Source organism: Callithrix jacchus, chromosome 10 (assembly GCF_049354715.1).
Source record: "Callithrix jacchus isolate 240 chromosome 10, calJac240_pri, whole genome shotgun sequence".
NCBI lineage: Eukaryota > Metazoa > Chordata > Mammalia > Primates > Cebidae > Callithrix > Callithrix jacchus.
In genome coordinates, this window is record NC_133511.1 from 45,430,619 (window position 1) to 45,458,335 (window position 27,717).

At 44.4% G+C, this 27,717-nt stretch overlaps 1 protein-coding gene across 11 annotated transcripts in view; it reads right to left on the minus strand.

Annotated features, from left to right (window-relative positions):
• Nucleotides 1-3,315: 3,315 nt before the first annotated feature.
• The window catches only part of AMOTL1 (angiomotin like 1), a 176,040-nt gene continuing 151,638 nt past the window's right edge, over nt 3,316-27,717 (minus strand). For all 11 annotated transcript variants that reach the window (XM_035265226.3, XM_035265229.3, XM_035265223.3 and 8 more), the window contains 5 exons: nt 26,871-27,061; nt 15,052-15,177; nt 13,766-13,992; nt 10,332-10,607; nt 3,316-9,228 (listed from right to left, as the gene is read on the minus strand). In XM_035265226.3, the coding sequence (XP_035121117.3) occupies nt 9,122-9,228; nt 10,332-10,607; nt 13,766-13,992; nt 15,052-15,177; nt 26,871-27,061 (927 nt within the window). In that variant the 3' untranslated portion in view covers nt 3,316-9,121. The remainder of the gene's footprint in view (nt 9,229-10,331; nt 10,608-13,765; nt 13,993-15,051; nt 15,178-26,870; nt 27,062-27,717) is intronic.

Sequence of the window (27,717 nt, forward strand, 5' to 3'; positions counted from 1 at the left end):
AGCTTTATCCTGAAGGCCACAGGAAGCTAATAATGTTGTGGCAATTTCCCTCATAAGAGTGACATTATCAGACATGCCTCTAGAAACTGAGGTTGAACAGTGTGGTCTAGAGGCTCTAGAGCCAATCTATCTGGGCTTGAATCCCAGCCTTGCCACTCACAAGCTCTAGGACTTTGGGCAAAAGGCTTAACTTCCCTGCTTCTTGGTTTCTCCATCCGTACAATGGAGCTATACTAATAGTGATTGTAAGAAGTCAATGTGCTCATATAGGAAAAGCTCAGAGGAGGTTGGGTGCATAACAACAATGAATAAACATCATTATTACTCTTGTTTCTCTGGACAGAGTAGGAAGAGATGGTAGAGAGAAGCCTGCTGTAATTGTCTATGTGAGACATGAAGTCTTGAATGAAAGCCATGAGGATAGAGAAAATGAAAGTACAGAAGCAAAGTGGGAGGGTGGAATGGGCAAGAACAGGTGACCAGCTAGCTAAATGAGAGAGTAGGGGAGGAGCCCAAGGTAACTGGGATCCCTAGCGGAGATGACTGAGTAGATGGTGCAGAAGCAGAACTGAAAATATGGAAGGGAAGGCACCAAGGTTCAGGTGATCGGAAAACCAGGCATAGATGCCTGTCAGGTACAATCAAGGACTTCATTAGATGGCCAGACATTTCCATTTTATACTCAGCATTCCTGGACCACAAGTTCTGTGGGTTTACAATGTACCTGAGGAAAACCAAGAGCAGGCCCCCAGCACCAGTGCAGAACTGACACAGCTTCTGTCTGTTGGCCCCTTTTCCACCATGCTGCCAACCAGTTGAGTGTTAATAAACAAAGTCTAGCAGGTAAAAATTAAGTATACATCTCACAGACCAGAGCCACTAATACAGGCTGTCGGTATATGCCTTTGGCTGAAAAAAAAAAGTCATATTTCCAAAAAGAGCCTCAGTGATGTTTTTTCAATTAGCCATCAGCTTACCAATTCTCTTTAGAATGATTAAATAAACAAACACAAGCAAATAAACAGAAAAACCAACTAAAGTCAAAGACAACAATTCAGTGCAGAGAGAGAGTGGAGGCTTCAGAAATGAGCAGGACTGGCTTCTACTGCAGAGCCAAGTGCACACTTCTCTTGAGTCTGTTTCCTCATTTGACATGCAGGGGTAATAATGTCCCATAATACCTACCTCTGGGGTTCTTAAGATGAAATACTATTCCAAAGCCAACTCAATAAAACTTAGATCCTGCCTTCCTTGCATATTCAGAGAGGCAAAACCCATCAGGACACAAAGTTAGGCACTGTTAATTTCTAACAATAAGACTACACTTAATATTACCATACTCCAAAGCACCTAACGATGCAGTCTATGATCCTTATATTATCTGTATACACATGATGAGTCTCCAAAAACTTGAGGAGAGTCACTCGTTGATGGAACTCCACATCAGATACAGAGGGCTTCCCAGGTTCCCATAAACTCCAGGTTCAATTTAAAATCAGCTATGTATCTCCCAATATTCCAAAAAGAGGAACTTTGAGGATGACAGACTCACCAAGAGAGGGAGTCCTGGCTCAGCTGGAATGGTCTTAGATGTCTGCCTGCCAGGAACAGGCAGATAAAAAGAAGCACATCAAAGACACACTGTCATGCTTGATAAACACACTGTCGTGCTTGATAAAAAGGCAACAGAAACAGTAAACCATAACAACATTCTTCAATGACAGAAAGCTTATTTTGACAACACAGAACTTTAAGAAAGGAATTTCATCGCTTCTGATTTATTTTCCATTTGTGACCTAACTCCTTATCACGATGAATCTGGGCAACTTAAAAGGCATTGCTATCTCTTGGTTCCTGAGGCCCCAGCCCAGATGTCAGAATGGAAGCCAGTGTTCCTTCAGGGCACAGATGTGTACCACTTGGAATGACTACACAGAACTGCTGGGACTGGGGACTTCTCTCCTGGGATGTACAAGGGGCCAAGAGAAAGGTCAGCGCTTAGGCCAGGCACGGTGGCTCATGCCTGTAATCCTATCACTTTGTGAGGCCAAGGTGGGTGGATCACCTGAGGTCAGGAGTTCAAGAGAAAGGTCAGAGCTCAGGGGGTGCCTAGCATGATGTATATGTGTGGGATCAGCATGGGGAGGTGACAACCTGGAAGGGTCATCCAAACCTTAAACACAAATGTAGTCCTCCAGCTGTCTTCCCCAAGTCATCCTGACAGGTGGAGACTGTGGAGCTATAAGGGTTCATTTTACAGGAATTGGGTCATATTTGCACGCAGACACAGATGGCACTCCCTGCAGAGGACTCCTCAGGGTGGAAGCAGGAAAGACAAGAAGCCAGCCAGACAGGAGCATGAGCTCTCCTGCTTCCCAGCACCCACCCACCTCTCACATGCCAGTGCCTGGGCTCTGCATCAGGTAGACCTGCCATCTTTTGCACATTATTTGCCCAAGGTTGTCTGAGTTTCAGTCTCCTGGGGTTTAAAGTGGGGATGATGATGAGGTTGTGATTAAAGAAGATAATGCATATAAATCACACCAATGATTATTGGGGGGCTAGACATGCATCCTTCACACTCTTCCAGAGCTCACATCTAGGAAGCTTTTCCTATGCTAGGATTGGGGGTGGGTGAGAAGGAGAGAGGCTTCTGCTGAAAGGGCATCACCAGAGAATAAACAGCAGGCACCATCCTCTCTTAAAGACAGTGACCTCAGGGGAGGGGCCTTCACATAGAGATTCCCATGAGTCTTACTCTGTTCTGCATTAGTCCCCAAGGTTCCTGGCTTGGATTTCACCCATTTACCATGTGACTCCTTTCCACCAAAGCCCCACTTTTTTCTCCTGTGCCCCAAGATGCTAACAAAACAGCTTCTACCTCCCATTTCCATCCTTAGATTCAGAGGCATGGCTGACTCAGGCTGCCTGAGTGAATTCCTGAGACAGTCAGTTTACAGTAATCATTTGCAGGCTCTTAATTTAGGAACCCCCAAAAGTGGACACTCACATGTATGTGTTCACTCACATGTGATCAAAGTGGACACCAGGGCCCACAGTCTCCCTGCGTTTTCTTTCTCCTTATTTGCCTGGAGGAGTCGGGAGTGGGCGGGCTGCAAGCTGTGGTGGTCTGGATGATTCATTTCCTCCTCAGAGTCAAGAGCTGTGTGTTGGTGTCAGTCAGCGTGAGGCCCAAAAGAGGGGAGCTGAGGGCCTCTGAAGCAAAACAGTAAGTGGAGTAAAATGAAATGAAACATTTATTGAGCACCGGTTCATAAGTTCTTTAAGGAAGAAAAGAGCAAGCGAGAGGGAAGAGCCATTTTATCCATTTATTATGTACAATATTAAGGCACAAGTTTAAGCAGCAAAGAAGAGAAAAATCTTTGGCTGACCAACAGCATCAGTATTTGCTGTGGGGGACTGGCAGTGTTCTTGGACTCCCCACACTGGTACACAGACCCATCTGGCTGTACAGCCATGTACACCACCCCTCAACACAGAATGGCAATACAAAGATACCAGACATTACAGCCAGATACCAGAATCTGCTGGGAAGAGCCTGGCATGAGCACAGCACACTGCCACCAAGCACAGCGATGTACACACACAGAGCAGGTGGGAGGGCAGTGGCAGCAGGAGGGCTGAAATCAGGCGCCCATGCTTGCCCTTGGTGCACAGAATTTTACACAATTTCGTAAGTGCTCATGGAGGAGAAGGCTCCCTGTTCCTCCTCAAAAGGAAAAAAAAACACCTTGATTCAATTAAAGCCAATGTGGATATATTTGCTTACATTTTGTTTTGTAATAAATACTTACAGGTGTCTCTATGTGAACAGACTCCTAGGCACAATCACATGTAAACACAATACTGGGCATCCAGGCTTTGGGAGCTGATACAAGAAAATGCTGCATATGTACTTCAATATAGAGAGAGCAGTATTCTAATTCTGTGAAGAAGCAAAGTTTCATGACAAACACTCCTGTCACATCATAACATGACAATAACATGCACTAAAGTAAACATGGTTTTACAGAATACCTACCAGACGTTTATATTAATGAATATGCACTTATGTGTGTAGTGTATGCAGAGATGTGAACACATAGGAGGCATGGAAAGACAATCAGTTTTCAAACATCTGTGTGCTAATGAGGACGGTCCTACCCTGAAGTGGACAATTTGAGAGGCTCTGAGTCCAGAGACTCATTCCAAGCAATTTCTTAGGGATTTTTTAAGAAACAAAAATGGTCGGACTTACCTTAATTGCCATCTTTATTCGTCCGACTGTGCTATAAAGTACTTGAGATTATTTCCAGAACTGAAATCCATCCTCAAAGGAGGAAGATTTCTCATCTCTAAGGGGAAACCAAAGGAACATGCCAAGCCCTGAAGGCCATTCTAATAGAGGAGTTCCCAAGATATTTTTGACTTGGCAACACTAGAGCCAATCCACACATAGTCTCCCAAAAGACACTGTTTACGGAGGGTGGGGTGAGATGAAACACTTTGATCTTCTGTATGTTAAGAGAAGAAATTCCCACAAACAACCCTAGAGTCATACCTCATATGTATACACTCACTTATACACATGTCTTTAAATACCATTAAATTACTAAGTGAGAAAAGGGTATATTACTTAAAAGAAAGAAAAATTGCTTGTTTGTTCCAGGAGAAATTCACTTACTGAAATGCTAACTTTTGCATTCCCTTAGCTGACCAACTTCTGGCAACTTCTTAATTACTTTGCCCATCTCCCATGGAGCCACATGTCAGAGGCAAACCCATTAAACAATCGTCACATCTAATGAAGACATTTTAAACACTTTAATTACTTAAACAACAACAAAAAAGAAACGAATCATTTATAAAGCATGTACCATGGCTGCCTCAGGTTTTAGGATGTGGAGAAGTTAATGGTAGGCTGGATACTCTGTGACTATTTAAAGCCTTATTCATTTAAGAACATTTGTGAGATCTCACTGACTATGGCCATGGGACTCCTTTGCTTAAGAGGAGTGCAAGATCATTCAGAGAACACAGAGAAGCATGTCCACTTAACTCCAGTGTGGACATGGGGCAATACTCTGGTTTTGAAAAACACATCTATTTGCTCAGCAAAACTCCCTGCAGTCTAAGCGTGAGCCCCCTGCCTCAAAAGCTTTTAATGCCCCAATCTATTATCCACTGCTTTCCAGGTCCACAGCCCCACCTGAAGTCTGTTTCCCTAAGTCTCTGGGACTCAGGCTGGTGGGGAGCATTTCCCACTCTATCAGCATCTGGCATGAAGGTGCTACAGCCACTGCCACATGAGGATGCACACCCAGGTGAGAACAAACAGGAGTAATGACTGGCTGCTCTGCACGGGACATTCTGAGCACCTCCTTCCTGAGTAACAGACACACTGAATTCTCTGTTCCACATTCAGAACTAATTTGGTGCAACTGTTTCGGTATCCATGCCAAGCCTTGTGGAGTCAAACTCATACATGAGTTCCAAAAAGCAACTCCAGAAGACTTTACCCAGAAGAGCTCCACCACTGCCTGGTCTCCCAACCAAAGCCTGAGGGGAGCCAAGGCAGCCCTGCCCTGTGTGCATGGTTAGGATATGCTGAACTCCATATTACCATTGGCTGCCAGCTTCTGGAAAGCAGAGAAAACGCTGAGAGAGGAAAACGCTAAGAAAGTGTTCTGCACATGCTCTGAAAGTTTTGGAAAACAATGTGTTTTTCCTGGCAGCTTAGCTACAGGGACCTGCAGACAGTAACAGTTCTTATGTACAGAACCACCTACTTAGTGAAACTCTAGCGTCAGAGACCTGACTCCAACTTCTCAAATTCATGTAATATCCTAGCAGCACACAGAAACTGACAGACTGCACAGTCTACCGTGAAGCAGAACAATGCTGGCATATCTTCTCATGAAGCCAGAGCCTCTCCCCTTTACCCTGAGACAGGACACTCAAGTTCTATAATCAGGCGCCACTGGGCAAGTTTGAAGTCCAGGTCTCTGGGAAGTGCAGAAGTATTCTGTAAGTATAGTTTGCAGCTGTGCTTTTGGGGGAACACAATAATTTCCATCTGTGCCTAGCATTTACAGGCAATTCTACTAGTTCTGGGCTTAGTCCTATTTCTTAGGCTCTGAGATGTGTGATAGCTGTGTGTGTGGGGGGGGGGGTACACATGTGCACACACATCACAGACGGAGACAGAGACTGCCAAGATGCAGTGCCACATGTTAGAGGATGCAGAGCCCAGCGCCTCTCCAAACTTTGTTTTAAATAATCTTAGCTTCTCCTGGCTGTGAGATTTCAGGAAGGGACTTAACCTTTCTGAGCCCATTTCTTCATCAGTGAAATCAGAATAATAAGTTCAGCCCATGTACTGCAGGTGGGTTGAGGACTAATTAAAAGGTACTTACTAAACTGTTGGCATACAGTTGGCACTAGAAAATACAGCTAGTATTATTTTTTCTGAAAATCTGTTTAAGATACTGTAAGTTGCCCAGAACTCAGAGCAGGTGCTCAGTATATGGCCAGACTTCAGGAAAGCTATGACGATGAAAGTATTTAGTGCCCTGGCTTGGAAGGAAATTTCCCATAGAAGAAGGCATCTTAAAGCTATAGATCTTGTTCTTCAGGAAGAGTCTTGGTGGGGTAAGAGAAAAAAAATATTGTCAAGGTCCACAGTACAACACACTTGAAACCCTGAAACATGGCAGTGTGTTCGTTTGTATTATGACAATTAAAACACTTGGCAGTTCAGGGGGACCTCAAAGAGTAAGTGAGTCTTATACCTGATTGGGGCAATGAGGCGTCTGGGGCATGAAGACCAGGCTTTGGGAGAAACAGCTGGGTCTCTCACTCTAACTTACATCTAAGGGAGGCAGCCCAAGCTTGGGGTGGCCCAGACCTAAGGACATTCTGACCCCAGGTTATGTTGGGGATGGACCAACATAAACTGGGATCAGAATGTCCTTAAGAGAGTTAGCTGCCATGTCCTAATCTCATTCCCTATGAAACGTGGTGGGAACAGAGATTAGGATGGGATCTCTCTGCCTTCTCCCCACCCATGTCCATCCTCAACTCTTTCCCCCAGGGATGAGGCTTCCTGTGCCCTCTTCCCACACCCTAGGGCATGGGGCGAGCTCAATGCTTAGCCTCTCAGAGCTCCTCAGTTTCCTCTGTCTGCACAATGTGTACTCCAATGCTCGATGTGAGACTAGAGGAGGTGATGAGCAGGTGGCACAACATGCAGTGCCTAGGGCAAAGCAGAGCTCCAGAGGGCTGGTTCCCACTCCTCTGTCATACTGGGTGGCACAGGGGCTGGCCAAAGCCACTGATTTGTTTCCTCCTCTCTCCAGTCTATAACTCTTGTCTTCTATCACCTGAATTTGGGGAGGCTATAACTTCACCAAGGTTACACACCCAGGACCAGTCCTAAAATAAGCTACCCAAGAAAAGTTCCCTGAGTAGCACTGTCTTGAGTGTTTCATTTAGAAGGTACTTGGAAAAGGAACCCCCTTTTTTTCTTCCTCGAAGCAAGCATGAGGAAATGGAACTGGGAAAACACTGATCCAAGATGACCTGGAGGGACAGAAACATCAGGACCCTGTAGGAGCATCTCTCTGATGGCCTGATGAGTTTCTCTTTTCTAATCCAGCACCTCCTAGATTTGTAAAGGAAGCCATCGTCTGAAGAGCTGAACATTGAATGTCACAGCAGAGGTATAGGACCCACCACCTAACACACTCCTGGCTCTTTCCATGGCACTTCTGTCTCATTTTGAATAACTGCCTCAAAACTGAAATCCTGAAAAACCTGACCACACTGTAAATACTATGGCCTGGTAGGTTACAAAACAAGTTCACAACAGAGACAACCTGGTGCCGCCATTGGAGGTCTGGCTGCTAATCAAGAGCAAGCAGAGGTGTGCACAGGGGAGGAAAGAGTGTGAATACACTCATGAGTTGCAATACAAGAAGGTATACGGGAGCCTGGTGAAATTCTGAAAACCACTGAGACAACTGTAAACTGTCATCTGTTTCCTGGAGTGCTGTCCTAAGTCTTCTCCATCAGAGCAATGGAGTTTGGAAATGTCAAGCTCCTTGCAAGAGAGCCAATGTGAGAGACAAAGAAGCAAGTGCCATGATCTTAATGCAAGATGTCACAGGGACCCATGGAATCTCCTGCTTCCTCAGAGCTTGCTTAGTTCACAGTCTGAATGAGGTTCAAAGCTGCAACCCAGCTGCACAAATGTGAAGTAGCCAAGAAATTGGCACGTGGCTTTGTCCTGCTGGTCACTATCAAACACAGCAGGAATGATGACAAGTACTGCTTTCATAAATCCCATACCTAAGGAATTATGCTATCTTATTAAAAAGAAAAAAAAAATAAAGGAACAACAAAAAATAAAATTAAAGACCGAAAAGCAGAGACAGAGCTGAACTCAGAAGTCAGGATGGATGAGGACCGAGACCATAAACCATCCTGCTTAGAAAATACTGCAGAATTCAGAAAAGCTAAGAATCCCCAATAATCTCTTGAAAATCCAAAACAAACAGGTAATTAGGTGAAGACCACCTTTCAAATCCCCCTCGCCCTCCAGGCTTCTTCTCACTGCCACACTCACACACAAGGGACACTCCATGGTTGGCACAGGTGACACTGCATTATGCCAAGACAGGCCCTCAAAATTGCTTGGAGGCTCTTCTTAAACCAAACATGCTAAGAGGCAAGGAGAATGGGGGTATTCCAAGGAGGATCCACATTTGGGTTTATCTGTTTATAATCAGATAATAGGGGTACACAGGCCCTCCCCAAGAGATGTATTTTCTGTACAATGAAAAATTCCATTTCCTATTTCTTAACTTTGTTTGCAAACCTACATGCCTCTTCTCTCTTCCACCATGTCCAATAAAATCCACTGCGTTCTCTTCTATCTTCAGTCACGTAGGTCTCCTGTTTTTGTGTTTAACATTTATAAAATGTGTTCTTCTGAGTCTGAAATCTTTATCAGTTGAAATCATTCCTGATTTCCCATCTAGGACCTTCTAGATCTTTCTTCTTTCTCTGCCACTTTCCTTGTTTGTCAATGTTCCGTTCTGAAATTCCACAGGGATGGCAGTTAGATGAGGACTTCCATCATCTCTCCGTCAGGGAACTCGGGCTTGTGCAGCAAGCTGCTGACCCGGCCTCTGTGGTCAGGCGACTTCCCGTGGCCAGGAGAGTTCTCTGCCAAATAGAGGGGAAACATCAACTGCCCATTCCACAGGAGGGGCACAGGCTTTCCTAGCTCTCTAAAATGGACCCACGTCCAATACGTTTGGACACCCAGGATTCTCACCACAGTGTGTGTGAGAGGATCCAGCCCACAGCGGGAACATGCAGAATGACTGGGCCAGGATTCAGACACAAATACAAACAAGGATGGTTATGGGAGAGGTTTCAGAGGGTGAAGATGAGATGACAGTGGCACTCTGTGCAGGAGCCCCTCACACCCTCTACTCAAAACTGTCAGGTGCATACTCTGAGCCAGGCACTTTTTACATGTTCTCTGGGATACTCAGAAAAGAATTACATCTTTAAAAAGTGGCGACACTGTATTTAATTGTCTACTTTGAAAGGTGAAAATAAACAACCCCTTGGAGGAAACAGGTAACTTAGGCCTCACATAGCCTGTACCTCCTCAAAAGAATTCCTGAAAAGGGAGGTCCCCATGACCATGATTAGTGCAAAACCAGGTCTATTCTTACCCAGGACACGTCAGGACTCACTGCAAGGCTCACCTCTCCCGAGCTGTCCTCCCTTAAATATTTTAAACAGCCAATTCATCCTGGCCCAAGGGCTGTGTCACGAGTTAACAGAATCTACAGCTCAATCGATTTTCTCCTTCCATTGGGATGCCCTCCACTGAGGCCAGAATCCCTGGCAAGTCAGCACCCCGAAGGCAACAGTGAACTTGTGCTTTTGATGTATCCGGTGCCTTATTCTGGCTCCCAAACATACCAGAGGGCGTTCAGTACCTATCATCCCTCAGACTCTGTTGTCACTTCTTCTGGGGAAGGGTTAGTTAAAAAGCATGCCTTGCCAGGGTAGTCTCGAGCTGTGCACTCATTTCAAATAGTAATAAACTAGATGTGTCTATATGTATTTTATTCCCATAATAAGAAAGGGCACATATAGCCTAAGTGCATTAGGGTAACCACACTCATAAACATCCCCACAGAGTAAGAGCTGATGGGTGCTCCTGCTCCCTCTCTAGCTCAACAAAAGACTCTTTTAGGCCAGACAGTTCTCCAGTTTTCAGGGGTATCAAGGTGGGATAGCCCACGTACCCAGTTTCTCTGCGGTCGCTTTGGCCGCTGGGTGTTTCAGGACGGGGCTGTGAGCAGGGGTCGTGCTCAGCCGGCCGCGGCTGGGAAGGGAAGCCATGTTGGGCCAGAAGAGCTCAGCACTCTTGTCGGTCTGTGTGCTGCTGTCCTTGCTGCCTGTCTTGGCGTGGGCACTGCTGGCTGCCGTGGTGGAGGCTGTGGGGGACAGTGCTGAGGTGGGCGGGGGTGGCGGCAGCGGGGCGGAGGCATGTTCATAGTGCTCCTTCCCCAGCAGTAATCCTGAGGGCAGAGAACAGATTTTTCAATGACGCTCTTTTTTTCTCTTGTTTTTCTTTTTTTGAAAAACAAAAACAAAAACTAGTCTTAGATATCTGTTCCTTGTTGACTTATGATTGCTTCATTCATTCACTGATTCTTTCACCAAGCATTTAATAAACACTTATTTTAAGGCTGATAAAATGACAAATACTGAGTGAATTAAAAATGAAAGACCTAGTTCCCTTCCTAAAAAAATTGTAGGTTTTTTTTTTTTGAGTGGAGAAGTAGGTGTCAAGTAAATGGATTATAATTTAATATATTAACTGTAGGATACAATTATTCGCAGGGTGGTATGGAAGAATAGAGAAGTGCCAATTGCCAGAGCAGGAGGGGTAGGGAGGTTCCTGCAAGGCTTTCTAGAGACCATGCTTGCTGGCCCAGCAGGCTGGCCTGAAGCATGGCTGTGTGCTTAAGGAAAACTACAAGGCTTCCCTGGTCCTAGACACATTCCCACTGGCTTGCTGCTTTTCTGAATAGTTCACAATTCCACCCCACTCCTAATTGATGGACGTTCTCCCACGGGCCTGGGTTCAAAGATAAACATGCTACCTGCATGTTTCTGCAGTGGAACTGTAGCCTCCAAGAAGCAGAAAGCCAGCCAGGCTCTTAGGAAAGGCTACTTAGCCCCTCTCCTTGCCCCCTTCCCCAAGAGTAGTGAGGCTGGGGTGGGGAAGAGGGCATGCTGGCTATGGAAAATGGAAGCGTGGTGTGCAGAGGTGTCTATTTTCCTCAGAGCTTTCCTGGAAAGCTGGGCAGGAGGATAACTTTTTATTTTTAAATACAGAACATATGCAAGAAAGTGCCAGCACCATAGAATGCCAGCCTACAGATACTGTGGTAAGCACAATCAAGTATTTGTTTTCTTATCTTGTAGATAGCCAGCAATTCATAAAGTATCTTTGCCAGGGCTGTTTTAAGTGCCCATTCATAACTTAGGGCAGTTCAGTTTGTCAGAGGCAGTGCTTTTCAAAATGCAATGTGCATACCAATGACTTAGCTATGTTGTTAAAAGGAAGACCTGGGCGGGGCGTGGTGGCTCAAGCCTGTAATCCCATCACTTTGGAAGGCCGAAGTGGGTGGATCACGAGGTCAAGAGATCGAGACCATCCTGGCCAACATGGTGAAACCCCGTCTCTACTAAAAATACAAAAAATTAGCTGGGCATGGTGGCGCATGCCTGTAATCCCAGCTACTCAGGAGGCTCAGGCAGGAAAATTGCCTGAACCCAGGAGGTGGAGGTTGTGGTGAGCCGAGATTGCCTCATTGCACTCCAGCCTGGGTAAAAAGAGCAAAACTCCGTCTCAAAAAAAAGGAAGACCTGATCCAGCAGCCAAGGCCTGGGATTCTGGATTTCTAAGAAGCTCCCCAGTGGTGCTGGTGCCACTGGCCCACAGACAACAGTGAACAGCAAAAACCTTTGTCTGTGCTTCTCACATCATCTCACTTCATACTGCACGGCATTCCTGTGAGGCAGGCCTTATTGTCTGTCTTATAGAGAAGGAAATGGAAGCTCAGAAAAACTGGCATCTCACAGCTAAGAAGGAGCAGAAATGGGATTCAAACCCAGCTGTGTCTGACTTTGGAGTCCAACCTATGCTCTTTCCACTTCATCACCCAGCCTGTGGAGACATCAGAGTTTGCAGGATATCCTTGTAGGGGATGACAGGCTGAATAAGTCACTAGCCAACCATAGCTCCTGGGAGCCTGTGGACAATCAGGAAGATATCCATTGTCACCTCCACCTCCTTCCAGAGCCCATCGGGTAAGCAATGGTGACAACATGGAGAGAACTCTGCAGTCAGTCACTCATGAACCTGCCTCATCCCCTCAGCAAGTCTCTCCCTGTGTTTGTGACATGTGGACACCAATGACAACAATGAGGAGGAATATCAGTGTGGGGAACATAGCAGCTCTTCCTTTAGACAAGTCCGCTGGCTCCTAGGCCTGGGTTAGACATGCCAGGTCCTTGGGGACACAGGCATAGACACCAGAGATGCCTGCCTGGCTGCATGTCACAAATAGGTGGCTCCCAGGGAGGTTTCTATCACAGCTGAGCAAATTTCAAACTCCTTAACCAGGCCTGTCTCCCAGCTCTCTCACTGGGCTGGAAGCTAAATGTCCTTGGGACAGTCTTTGATGATCTCAGCTGCTGTCCACACACATCATTTTTGAAGTGCATTTCCTTTGAGGGCAGGTGCTGTTGAAGCCACCAGTGGAGGGACTTCAAACAGAGATTCTGGCTGGGAGCCTTTGATCCCCCCAACTCTGTGGGGTTCATATGGAGGCTTTTATCCCCTCTGGCCCAGAGCAGCCAGTCTCCTATGGGGTCTTATGCTGAGGACAATCGGCTCTCAGCTCCACAGAGAAACACAAATACAAGCTGACCCAGGGAAATGCATCAAAGAAGGGCCAGACCCCTGGAGAGGCCAGAGTGCAGGGGAAGGGTGGGGAGGACCTGTGCGTGGGCATGCTGCCTGCTTCCCCTCCAGCTCTGCTAGCCCAGCCAGGCAACGAGCACACCTGCCCCCAGAAAACCTACTCCTGGCTAAAACTACACTTAGGGAATGATCCTCAAAATTCCACCCATGCAATAACAATACAGCAAAAACTTACCACCCCCCCACCCCTACTGCCTTATGCAAGAGAGCACTTCTTCCAGTGTGCTCTCCCCATTATCCCAGTCTTCCCTGCCATGCTCCATGGGGTAAAGCAGGTAGACACTGTCCTCCCTTTCTAGACATGGAAGCAGAGGTGGAGCCATCATACATCTGGTCTAGAGCAGAGCCAAGTTCAGAGGTGTGATGTCCCTAGGCTTTTCCATGAGAGCCTTTTGTGTTATAAGGGTCACCTCAACTTACAACAATAATAGATAATTATGATCTGAGTCAACCCATGGCTAAGAGCTACTCCAGTGGTGCACTCTTTAGAATTTACACAATGCTTCCACATATCTCAGTGAATTTCTATAGCTGAAGTATGACTGATTTCCCTCCCCACTTCACAAATAAGTAAACTGAGACCAGGAACTATTCAGGGACATTTCTGTGTCCCATGAGTGGCAGGGAAGCTGTCCGCTCTTGCTTTTCCAATTCTCATCTAACAGAGGTGTGGTGACTCACCTATGCTCCCCTTCCAGGTCTTCTCTTCCTTCTTCTCCTCAGCCAGCTGGCTGCTGGTAAGAGAGGTCTGGCGAGAGTGTGTCCCAGTAGCCGCGGCTATGGATGGAACGGAGCGGGCAGGACGTAGGCTGGAGGAGTCTGTCTTCCCAGCATCTTTACGAGATCGCTGCTGCAAGACCTTAATCATAGCATCCTTCTCTATGATTTTGGCATGGAGATTTTTAATACTGTAAAACAAAACAAAACAGTCTTAATAAAAAGCCACTTGGTTGGAAAAACTTGAAACACTTCTCTAAGACTGTCCCAAGGACTTTAAGTGTAATTTAGGGATAAGAGGATGAAGTGCAGTACGAGTCTTCAAACGATGATCATCTCCAAATAATGTAAAGACAGATCTTTTGTAATAGATCAAAAGGGTACGCTTCTCTGGCACCTTGGGAAACTAGGACTTCGGGAGGTACAGTTAGAATGACTGTGGTCATGTTCCTGGACCAGTAGGCTGGGGACCATATGTAGAAGATTTAGCACTGGGGCGGGGGGGGGGGGTGCAGGGTGTCGGGGGTAGGGTGGGAGATAGAGAAGCATAAAAATTCTAAAGCCTCAAACAGTGTGAGTTTTCAACTAAAGTCAATTGCCCTATTTTCTAAGAAAAAAGAACCAAGATGGACAGGTTCTCTGGTAGAAGATAATTTTTCTGGAAGAACGCTGAAAAGTTTCTTTTCACAACTTTGATAGTAACTCACTGAGCCTATCTATCAGTGGCTCAACTACTGAGCCCTGTTTTCACATCTGCAAAATAACAGGCCTAGGGCTCCCAGGGCTTCACAAGCCCTCAGGTAGTGAAGGGGGTCAGGCTAGTCTTAGTATGTCAAAAAGTCTGCTGTAAATTTTGCGTAGCCCATCAGAAGAGTGCATTAGCGAAATATGTTCTTTATTTCAGGTTGGAATGTATAAATTCTGGGTCAAAAACTCTGAACCTTTGGAATATAATGTTTCCCCTTTTCCTCACAATGTCATAGAGATAGACACCAAGAAATAATACAGATATCTAAATTCTTCTGTCATTAGACTCAGCCTCCATCTTAAAACCTGCAGGTGGCATGCAATTTCCCTCAGAGACCTCCAGCACCAGACCCATTGGTGCAATTGGGGAGGAGAGTTTTTGGAGACCTCATGCTCATAGCCTTTCAGAACAAGACAGAGAAGCAATCCTTTCTGGAAGTCCTGTAGTGTAAGTGCAAACATGGGCTGGCAGGCCCCACGCACCACACATGTCCATCCCTTACGTGTATTCCATGTCCTGACACCTTCTGTTGGCCTGCACCACCTCCTCCTCCTCCTGCCAGATGTGGGCCTCCAGCGAGCTCTCTCCGTAGCTGCCATTCCGTGAGTGGTTGATAATCGTAGTGTCCCTGACAACACAAGGACATGCGTTTGATCACAGGAAACCTTCTTGCTTTGTCTCAATGCAGACACAGAATGGAGACACTGGTATTCATATTGGAACAGAGATCAGCTCTGCATCTCCACCTGCTCATGAAGGCCTTCCTTCCCCATTTCCTCAGCTCAGTTATCAATTTCATCTGATGCCCATACAGAGAGAGGTATAAATGCTTGTGGAGAGGTGACCACAGGGCGCCCTGCTAAAACTCTCTCCACAAACTCCCCCCACTTTGCCTCTCCTGAATTCTGTCCAATTCCCTTCTTAAACTAGATAGAATTAAGCAGCATCTAAGGAAAAGAATCAAGTCCCCTCTACCTTCTACTTACTACATTGTATATTTAGCTGCATGGCATGTTATGAATATGTAAATTGGGCACATAGAGATTTAATCGACTGACATATGGACACTATTATTATTATTATAATGTTTGTAGGTATTTCTATGTTTGTACTTTTTCATGCTTGTCCTGTATCTCATTTTTCCAATCAGATTTTAGGTTTTATGTCTGTTTATCACCCATATAGCACACAGTACCTAATTCAGTATTTTACAGTAAAATGGGAGCTCGGTAGATATTTAAAACTGAGACTGGTCCTCTCAGAGAGTGAGGCTGCAAGCTGAAGTCTTCCTTCATGTTTGTATTCTGTCTCACTTCTTGCTTTATGGGCCCTGCCTGGGATACAGGACAATGTATGCCGGGTCCCAGGCAGAAAGACGAAGACAGACACTGTCCTTGACAAGTTCAGGTGAGGGCGGTACAGTGAGGGCAAGGGAAGACATGGGTAGATTAAGAAGCAGTTTCACTGCAAGCATCTGTCTGACTATAAACAAACAGTCACTGATAACTATTCCAGCCACTGGTTTTGACAATTTAATTACTCCTAACTAACAATGATTAGTAAAAATAAGATCATTGCATCATCTACGTGATATACCTCAAGATGAAAGGCACAATAATGGCTCTGATTACATGAGTACTTAATTAGTAAGACATGATGTAGCCAAGTGTTTTACATATTTTTCACTTCATATGCCAATGTACAATCATACTGAAAACTTTTTTTTTTTTTTGAGATGGAGTTTCATTCTTGTTGCCCAGACTGGAGTGCAGTGGCATGATCTTGGCTCACTGCAACCTCTGCTTCCTGAGTTCAAGCAATTCTCCTGTCTCAGCCTTCCAAGTAGCTGGGATTACAGGCATGCACCATCATACCTGGTTAATTTTGTATTTTTAGTTGAAATGGGGTTTCACCATGTTGGTCAGGCTGGTCTTGAACTACTGATCTCAGGTGATCCACCCGCCTCAGCCTCCCTAAGTACTAGGATTACAGATGTAAGCCACCATCCCTGGCCTGAAACCTTTTAAGCTTTTTTTTTTTTTTTTTTTGTTAACAGAAGAGCCCAAAACAGCAAAAAAGAGGCCCTTTTAATGAGAGCTATCAACATTAAAGAGCATTTACTTCATGCAGGGACTGAGCAGAGCATGGTAAACATGGTCTCTCATTTCGTTCTCACAACTTGTGCAAGAAGGATTATTATCCTCAATTTCTAGATGAAGAAATCAGGGTTAGGCGACTTTTCCAAGAACACTCAGTTAGTGAATGGTGAAAATGGATTCTAACCCAGATATTTATGACTCCAAAGTCCACGCCCTTAACCATGACTATACTCTTGCAAGTTTCCTATGTCTTTACGAAGAAGGTCTCAGCAAAGATGCATAAAGATAAAAACAAACCAAAGGGCATGTGTGAGAATGTGGCTCAGAAAAATGCAAAGTGTCACTGAAAATATACTAAAGGCCAAACGATGTAGAAAGCAAACAGAATGCTTAAAACATATTTGTAAAATTATAAATTCCCACTATGGTGCACAAAATCATCAATATAGAAATTAGTGGTTAGAAACATTTTCAACAAATTTATTTTTGGAGACTTTACATGAAGCTGGAAACAAATTCAAAAACTCATGTTTAAACCGCCAAGTGAGGATAGCAAACACAATTAGAGAAAAGCAACTTAGACAGTAAATACAGAAAACTCTGAAAGAAATATTACATTGCTTTGAAATTTGTAAAAACTTTCAAAACCTTCCCCACACATAAAAAATAAGCTGACTTTCTAAAAGTTCTGACCAACAGCATCAAGATGCATAAAGATGGGAAAACCAGTTGGTGTACAGAAGTTATTTTCTTTGTTTAAAAATCATTGCTTATCAATATAAAGCATGCATCTGTGGCTGAAATGTCACAAAACTAATGGCTAGAAATAGTCATTTTTACCAATTCATCTGTGGCCACTTAGCACCTAGCAGTAAGGGCTCAGAATGTGTACCTTTCTCAAAAATGCTTCATTTTCCTTTTTTCTCTTATTGAAAAAAAAAAAGCAATGCTGAAATGACAGAGGTTTTCTTTGAAAAGAACATTAAGATTGGAGCTAACTATGTGAGGTTCTCTAAATCTATGTCTCCCACCCAAAAGGGGTAGTCTGTAATGGAGGGTAGTTGATCACAGAATTATTAGGTGCTCAAGAAAATGTGTAAAAGCAAAGTAGACAGGGTGGCAAGGCACTCCCACTACCCATCCAACACTCCAAACAGGGCAGAGAAGGGGAAGAGTGGGACTGGATAAATCCCACAGAACTCCTGTTCTCTGGGGTAAGAGCCAGTTCCCTTTGCACAAAGGATAAGGACAAGGCTGGGGCTAGAATCCTGTGGGTGGGTGACTGTGATTGGGTTCTGTGGCTCTACTCGCTCCCCATCCTCCCTTCTGTGCCCACTACAGGGTATATGCTTTGGACTCGTTCATTCCCCCACTTCTGAATCTTACTTTACAGGCCCATTCACACCATCAGGGCCCAGGATCACAGACAGACATCTAATCTAATTAACCCACAGAAGCTGAAACAACAATGACGCATGGAAGCTCCTGTGTCATTCCTCCAAGGTCACACATTTACACTGCTACTGGGGCTTTAGTGTTCTCAGCCAGAGCAATGTGGTCAGGTTCCCTGCTTCCATCACTTATATTTCACATGTGATGTAAGTGACACTCAGAAGGGCTTGTCCCAGATCACACACTCACAGTCAGGAAGGGAGGGAGAAGCCCTGAGGGCAGGTGTCCTGCCTCCCTGTGCAGCATTCTTTCCATTAAAATCACAGGGAGGGGCCAGGCCTGGTGGCTCACACCTGTAATCTCAGCACTTTGGGAGGCCAAGGTGGGTGGATCACGAGGTCAGGAGATCGAGATCATCCTGGCCAACATGGTGAAACCCCATCTCTAATAAAAATACAAAAATTAGCTGGGCATGGTGGTGGATGCCTGTAATCCCACCTACTTGGGAGGCTGAGACAGGACAATAACTTGAACCAGGGAGTCGGAGGTTGCAGTCAGCTGAGATTGCACCACTGCACTCCAGCCTGGTGACAGAGAGAGACTCCATCTCAAAAAAAAAAAAAAAAAAAAAAAGAAATCACAGGGAGGAAACTCCCAGGGCAACCTTGGAGAGCAGTGCACTAGACCACATAAGTCCAAGAGGGCCAGGTCCCTCTGTGACTTGATGATGATCTGCTCTCTTCCTCAAAATAGAGACGTAATTTAGTTATTAGCTTAGAAAACAAAAAGCTGAATAAAAACCATTTTAACTTATGGAAAAATCAACCAATGTTTCAAAAGCCTTCTCTGTTCCCATCCATATACTGCAGGGATGGAACTGGAGGCTGCAACTTCCCTCCAACTCTCAACCCAGGACACCGGCGCTTCACTGCACCATCTCAAGTGTCCATCCCCACTCCCAAAGTCTCACTCTCATGAACACTGTGGGTTGTTTCCCGTCAAAGTATAGAGACACATAACAACGTGGAAGCACAGAAAAATGATTCCCAAATGGTCACTTTCCACATGGGTCTGTAGGTCTTTCTTGGTGCAAGTGTGCTGTGGCGCCCACTGCAGACACCAAGACCTGAATGGTGGCACTGCTTTCTCCAATTCCTGGAGCTAACATCTGTGCATACTATTGGGGATTCTCCCGCACTTCTGTAAGGAACCTGAGGGTCCATGAATAACTTAAAGAATAGCCCGTGTCTATCCCAACAGGCCTCCCCATATGTAGTCATTAAAAATACAGTAACCCAGTGGAGGACTCAAGATGGCGCTGTGAGAACAACCCAGGATTGGAGCTCTCGTTGAATCCGCAAACAGGTGAGTCGGAGCTGCATTTCCAGACTGATCTTTGTTGCCCACAGAACGGGGAAACTCCCAAGTATAAAAAAGACACGGGACGCCAGGGAGTAGGTCTGCCTGGCGAAGCCGGCAGCCGGGGCAGCGGCGGCCTGCCCTACCCAGCAATCCCCACAGGGTGCGCTTGTCCGGGTGCCCTGTTGAACCGGCAACCTGAGACTTGAGAGGGCTGGACTTGAGACTGAACGAGACTTGGACAGTAGGCCAGCCCAGGGGATTGCAGGGACAGATCGTTTGGGATACCCAGTGGGACAAACAAAACCGCGATTTCAAACTATCCCGAGCAGACGGTCCGAGACGCTCTGTGGGGGAGGGGCATCCACCACTACTGAGGCAACCCGCCCCAACTGAGATACACGCCCACTGCTGACGCAGCCAGCCGTTGCCGAGGCAACCCGTCCCTACTGAGATACACACCCACTGCTGACGCAGCCTTCTGTTGCCGAGGCAACCCGTCCCTACTGAGATACAGCCCACTGCTGATGCAGCCTGCCGTTGCTGAGGCAACACGCTACAACGAAGAGACTCTGTCGCAGGGCGTGGCGGAGACCACAGCAGAGCCTGCAGGAACAGGGCGAATCACACAACAGCAGGGCGGAGCCTCGGCAGTCAAACAGTGGCTAGTCTGCCTTCTAGCTGGGCAGGACACCACAACGGACATCGAAAAATAAAGCCAGAACCCCCCAACACAGAGCATTTGAGATAAAAAGGGTTTTCTAAATGAGCTCTGCTGCAGCAGAATCAAACATAGCAGCCTAACAGCCCTGAATGAACAACACAGCTCACAGCTCAGAAATTGAGCTCCAAAAAAGTACAGACTGTCTCCTCAAGCAGCTCCCTGACCCCTCTATATCCAAAAGACTGACATTTGGCAGGCATCATCCTGGGACAAAGATAGCAGAAAAAGAAACTGGTAGCATCCCTCACTGTGCCACAGCTGCTAGAGGTGCACCCCAGACAAGCAGGGCCTGGAGTGGACCTCAGCAGTCGTACAGCGAAGGGGCTAGGCTGGTAGAAGGAAAACCAAGTAACAGAAATACTTCATCATCAACAATCTGGGTGTCCACTCAGAGACCCAATCGAAAAGTCAGCAACTACGCAGACGAAAAGCGGATAAACCCACAAAGATGGGAAGAAACCAGCGAAAAAAGGAGGAAAACACCCGAAACCAGAACACCTCGCCTCCTAGAAAGGACCAAAACTCCTCACCAGCAAGGGAGCAAAGCTGGACGGAGAATGACTGTGACGAAATGACGGAATTAGACTTCAGAAGGTGGATAATGAGAAACTTTTGTGAGCTAAAAGAACATGTATTAAATCAATGCAAAGAAACAAAGGAACTTAAAAAAATATGAGGAAATGATAACAAGAATGGACAACTTAGAGAGGAATATGAATGAATTAAAGGAGCTGAAAAACACAATACAAGAACTTCGCGAAGCATGCAGAAGTTTCAATAGCCGAATTGACCAAGCAGAAGAAAGAATATCTGAAGTCGAAGACCAACTCAATGAAATTAAATGAGAAACCAAAAAAAAGCGCAAAAAGGAATGAACAAAGTCTCCAAGAAATGTGGGACTATGTGAAAAGACCTAACCTACATTTGATAGGTGTATCAGAAGGGGATGAAGAGAATGAATCCAAGCTGGAAAATACTCTTCAGGACATCATCCAGGAAAACTTCCCCCACCTAGCAAGACAGGCCAACACTCAAATGCAGGAAATACAGAGAACACCACAAAGATATTCTGCAAGAAGAGCAACCCCAAGGCACATAATCGTCAGATTCAACAAGGTTGAAATAAAGGAGAAAATACTAAGGGCAGCCAGAGAGAAAGGTCAAGTTACCCACAAACGGAAGCCCATCAGACTCACAGCAGATCTCTCGGCAGAAACACTACAAGCCAGAAGAGAGTGGGGGCCAATATTCAACATTCTTAAAGAAAAGAACTTTCAACCCAGAATTTCATATCCAGCCAAAATGAGCTTCAGAAGTGAAGGAAAAATAAAATCCTTTGCGAACAAGCAAGTACTCAGAGATTTTGTCACCACCAGGCCTGCTTTACAAGAGCTCCTAAAAGAGGCACTACACATACAAAGGAACAACCAGTACCAGCCATTTCAAAATCACACTAAAAGTTAAAGAGCATCAACATAATGAAGAATCTACAACAACTAACAGGCAAAACAGCCACTTAGCATCAAAATGGCAGTATCAAATTCACACATAACAATATTAACCCTAAATGTAAATGGACTAAATGCACCAATCAAAAGACACAGACTGGCAAATTGGATAAAAATCCAAAACCCATCAGTGTGCTGTATCCAGGAAACCCATCCCACATGCAAGGATACACAAAGGCTCAAAATAAAGGGATGGAGGAAGATTTACCAAGCAAATGGAGAGCAAAAAAAAGGAGGAGTTGCAATTCTCATCTCTGATAAAATAGACTTTAAAGCAACAAAGATCAAAAGAGACAAAGAAGGCCATTACATAATGGTAAAAGGATCGATACAACAAGAAGAGCTAACAATCCTAAACATATATGGACCCAATGCAGGAGCACCCAGATACATAAGGCAAGTTCTTAATGACTTACAAAGAGACTTAGACTCCCACACAATAATAGTGGGAGACTTTAACACTCCACTGTCAATATTAGACAGATCAACCAGACAGAAAATCAACAAGGATATCCAGGGCTTGAACTCAGACCTGGAGCAAGCAAACCTGATAGACATTTACAGAACTCTCCACCCCAAATCCACAGAATATACATTCTTCTCAGCACCACATCACACCTACTCAAAAATTGACCACATAATTGGAAGTAAAGCACTGCTCAACAAATGCAAAACAACTGAAATCATAACAAACAGCCTCTCTGACCATAGTGCAATCAAGTTAGAACTCAGAATACAGAAACCAACCCAGAACCGCACAGCTTCATGGAAACTGAACAACTGGCTCTTGAATGTTGACTGGGTAAACAATGAAATGAAGTCAGAAATAAAGAAGTTCTTCGAAACCAATGAGAACGAAGACACAACATGCTGGAACCTCTGGGACACATTTAAAGCAGTCTCTAGAGGAAAGTATATAGCAATAAGTGCCCATATGAGGAGAATGGAGAGATCCAAAATTGACACCCTATCGTCAAAATTGAAAGAGCTAGAGGAGCAAGATCAAAAAAACTCAAAACCCAGCAGAAGACAAGAAATAACTAAGATCAGAGCTGAGCTGAAGGAGATTGAGATACGAAAAACCCTTCAAAAAATCAATAAATCCAAGAGCTGGTTTTTTGAAAAGATCAACAAAATAGATAGACCACTAGCCAGATTGATTAAAAATAGAAGAGAGAACAACCAAATAGATGGAATAAAAAATGATAAAGGGGAAATCACCACAGATTCCACAGAAATTCAAACCATCATCAGAGAATATTACAAACAACTATATGCGCATAAACTAGTAAACCTGGAAGAAATGGATAAATTCCTGGACTCCTGTGTCCTCCCAAGCCTAAACCAGGAGGAAGCTGAAACTATGAAAAGACCAATAACAAGAAGTCGAGGCAGCAATTAAGAGCCTACCACACAAAAAAAGCCCAGGTCCAGACGGGTTCACAGCCAAATTCTACCAGACACACAAAGAGGAGCTGGTACCATTCCTTCTAAAACTATTTCAAACAATCCAAAAAGAGGGAATCCTTCCCAAATCATTTTATGAGACCAACATCATCCTGATACCAAAACCCGGCAGAGACCCAACAAGAAAAGAAAACTTCAGGCCAATATCCATGATGAACATAGATGCAAAAATCTTCAATAAAATATTGGCAAGCCGAATGCAACAGCAAATCAAAAAACTTATTCACCATGATCAAGTAGGATTCATCCCGGGGGTGCAAGGCTGGTTCAACATACGCAAGTCTATAAACGTAATTCACCACATAAACAGAACCAAAAACAAAAACCACATGATTATCTCAATTGACGCAGAGAAGGCATTTGACAAAATTCAACAGCCCTTTATGCTAAAAACCCTCAATAAACTCGGTATTGATGGAACGTATCTCAAAGTAATAAAAGCTATTTATGACAAACCAACAGCCAATATCATACTGAATGGGCAAAAACTGGAAGCATTCCCTTTGAAATCTGGCACTAGACAAGGATGCCCTCTTTCACCACTCCTATTCAATATAGTTCTGGAAGTTCTAGCCAGAGAAATCAAGCAAGAAAAAGAAATAAAGGGTATTCAAATAGGAAAGGTGGAAGCCAAATTGTCTCTATTTGCAGACGACATAATAGTATACCTAGAAGACCCCATCACCTCAGCCCAAAAACTCCTGAAACTGATAAGCAACTTCAGCAAAGTCTCAGGATATAAAATCAATGTGCAAAAATCACAAGCATTCGTCTACACCAATAACAGACTTAAAGAAAGCCAAATCAAGAACGAACTGCCATTCACAATTGCTACAAAAAGAATAAAATACCTTGGAATACAACTCACAAGGAACGTAAGGGACCTCTTCAAGGAGAACTACAAACCACTGCTCAACGAAATCAGAGAGGACACAAACAGATGGAGAAACATTCCATGTTCATGGTTAGGAAGAATTAATATCGTGAAAATGGCTATACTGCCCAAAGTAATTTACAGAATCAATGCTATCCCCATCAAGCTACCATTGACTTTCTTCACAGAACTGGAAAAAACCACCATGAACTTCATATGGAACCAAAAGAGAGCCCGCATAGCCAAGTCAATTCTAAGCAAAAAGAACACAGCAGGGGGCATCACACTACTGGATTTCAAACTATACTTCAAGGCTACAGTAATCAAAACAGCATAGTACTGGTACCAAAACAGAGATATAGACCAATGGAACAAAACAGAGGCACCGGAGGCAACACAACTTATCTACAACTATACAATCTTTGATAAACCTGACAAAAACAAGCAAGGGGGAAAGGATTCCCTGTTTAACAAATGGTGTTGGGAAAACTGGCTAGCCATGTGCAGAAAGCAGAAACTGGACCCCTTCCTGACACCTTACACTAAAATTATCTCCAGATGGATTAAAGACTTAAACATAAGACCTGGCACCATAAAAACCCTAGAAGGAAATCTAGGCAAAACTATCCAGGACATAGGAGTAGGCAAGGACTTCATGAACAAAACACCAAAAGCATTGGCAACAAAAGCCAAAATAGACAAATGGGACCTAATGAAACTCCACAGCTTCTGCACGGCAAAAGAAACAGTCACTAGAGTGGATCGGCAACCAACAGAATGGGAAAAAATTTTTGCAGTTTACCCATCTGACAAAGGGCTGATATCCGGAATTTACAAAGAACTCAAACAGATTTACAGGAAAAAAACAAGCCCATTCAAAAGTGGGCAAAGGATATGAACAGACACTTTACGAAAGAAGACATATATGAGGCCAACAATCATATGAAAAAATGCTCATCGTCACTGGTCATTAGAGAGATGCAAATCAAAACCACATTGAGATACCATCTCACGCCAGTTAGAATGGCGATCATTAAAAAATCTGGAGACAACAGATGCTGGAGAGGATGTGGAGAAAAAGGAACACTTTTACACTGTTGGTGAGAGTGTAAATTAGTTCAACCATTGTGGAAGACAGTGTGGCGATTCCTCAAGGCCTTAGAAATAGAAATTCCATTTGCCCCAGCAATCCCATTACTGGGTATATATCCAAAAGACTATAAATCGTTCTACTATAAGGACACATGTACACGAATGTTCACTGCAGCACTGTTTACAATAGCAAAGACCTGGAATCAACCCAAATGCCCATTGATAATAGACTGGATTGGAAAAATGTGGCACATATACACCATGGAATATTATGCAGCAGTCAGAAATGATGAGTTTGTGTCGTTTGTAGGGACATGGATGAATCTGGAGAACGTCACCCTCAGCAAACTGACACAAGAACAGAAAATGAAACACCGCATATTCTCACTCATAGGTGGGTGATGAAAAATGAGAACACATGGACACAGAAAGCGGAGTACTAAACACTGGGGTCTATTGGGGGAAAAGGGGAGGGCCAGTGGGAGGGGGAGGTGGGGAGGGATAGCCTGGGGAGAAATGCCAAATGTGGATGAAGGGGAGAAGGAAAGAAAAGCATACTGCCATGTGTGTTCCTACGCAACTGTCTTACATGCTCTGCTCATGTACCCCAAAACCTAAAATCCAATAAAAAATTAAAAAAAAAAAAAATACAGTAACCCATCCCAAGGCAATGTGGACCGGATTATAGAACCAGGTGCACCCTTGGCTCTTACGCTTCTCGCTTGGTTCATGTCCTGACATCCAAATAGCACCATAGTCCTTATTTATTGAGAAGTCCCATTTTCTGGATGCTCCTTTGAAATTTGAGGATCGTTTCCACATAAATTGACCCTAATGTTTGCTGAATTTGAAGCAACTTTAAGTTAAATGCCCAATATAACTTATGGGGAGAAAGCAAACGGGTGGGTGGCAGTGAGGGGCCAGATGGGTCCCCTGTACAACCACCCGTGTGTGAGCAGCGACTATGCATGCAGCTGAGATCCAGCAGTCTAACATCAAGAGGAAACTGCCTTGCTCACTCTTGACAACAGTATGTTTTAACAGAACATTTAGGAGTATTTTTGTGAATTTCTGCACACCTTGAGCTAGCTTATAAAGATAGAATAAGCCGTGCACATACAAAAAGAAGGTAAGGCAACAGAGGTAAAAACTGACAGCAGCAGAAAAGAATTTCAAACTAAGTGAGAATCAGTTTTCAAGCCAGGCAGATCTCCATTTGACACATGGCCCCACCACTCAGTACCAGCGTGATTAGGAATCAACAACTGCACCTCTTTAAAGCCTCATTTTCTTCACTTGTAAAATGAAGATGATAACAATATACCTGCTCTCAGGGCTGCTATGAGGATTATCTGTTCTTATTGTTTGGCCCATGATATAAACATGGCATCAAAAGGTGTCTTAAATATACTCTCACGACATCACTCTTGGTGATTGCACAGTATTCCACTGTGCCATGTATTTTAAATTATTAAATGAACCCCCTCTTGTTGAAATCTAGGCTGTGTTAAATGCATTGATATTTTCAATAACACTGTGATATTTAGACATTCATTTTCAGACACTTATATATTTTTCAGATCAATGTCTAGAAGTAGAATTGTGGAATCAAAGGGAAGATATATATTGCCAAATCATCCTCCAGAAATGTCATACCACCTTGCTCTCCTACTAGCACTACAATCACTTAAGAATAATTTTTAGCTACCTTGCTTCCTGAAATGGGCCTTGGACATCTCTGGATACCGTTTGTTTTGATTTTTTTAAACTGTGCTTTCACAACCACCAGAATTCCACTGGTCTCACCTCTCAGCTGCTGCAGTGGCTGCAGCATTCATGGCAAAGTGTCGGATGGTGCTCTCCTCCAAGTACTTCTGTTCCCACTTCGTCATGTCGGCCTCCAAGGCCAGGATCCGCTCCTCCTTCTCCCGCACAAGTTCCAGGAGGGCTGGGGCATTGTATTCTGGCATGTTGGCTGGCTGGCCATTTCCATGTTTCTGAAGGAGTGGAAAAAACATCTTGATGCTCAAAACTACATCAATGCTGTCTGCACGACTGCCCATACAGAACACATGAGGTTCCCTAGATCCTGCACAATTCACACAACATGCTACTTCACCTCCAAATTCCTCTATTGTAGTTAATTCTCATGGAGCTCTGAAACACAGACAATACCGTCCCAGTTTTACAGATGAGAAATGGAGTTGCTGAGGGATTAAATTAATGATGCAGTGTCTCTCAGCTAATCAGCAGTAGGGTCAGGATTCAAACCTGGGTCTATCTCCACAGGTCAAGGCCTTTGCATACAAGTGGCTTATCTAATGGTGTGCAGTTAATTACACCAAAAGAATAGGAATTATGTCTTGACCTCCTGGTCTAGGGTACTTTCTTGAGAATTCCATGAAGCGATTCCAGCTGTTTATTTCCTGTAAGGCTGGCGGGGGAAATGGAAGGCAAAGGAAGTGGGAGATGCCCTAACCTACATGCTTGCTGACTGCAATGCAGGGAAGGGAGATATTTATAACTGCTCCACTCAGAGGACTGAGAATGAGAATCAAACTAGATAATGTATATGAAAGCAGAAGACCTCTAGCAAAAGGCAAGCTTGTTTTTCAGCTCTTTCTTTCTATCTGTGTTAATAAGAGAAAATAAA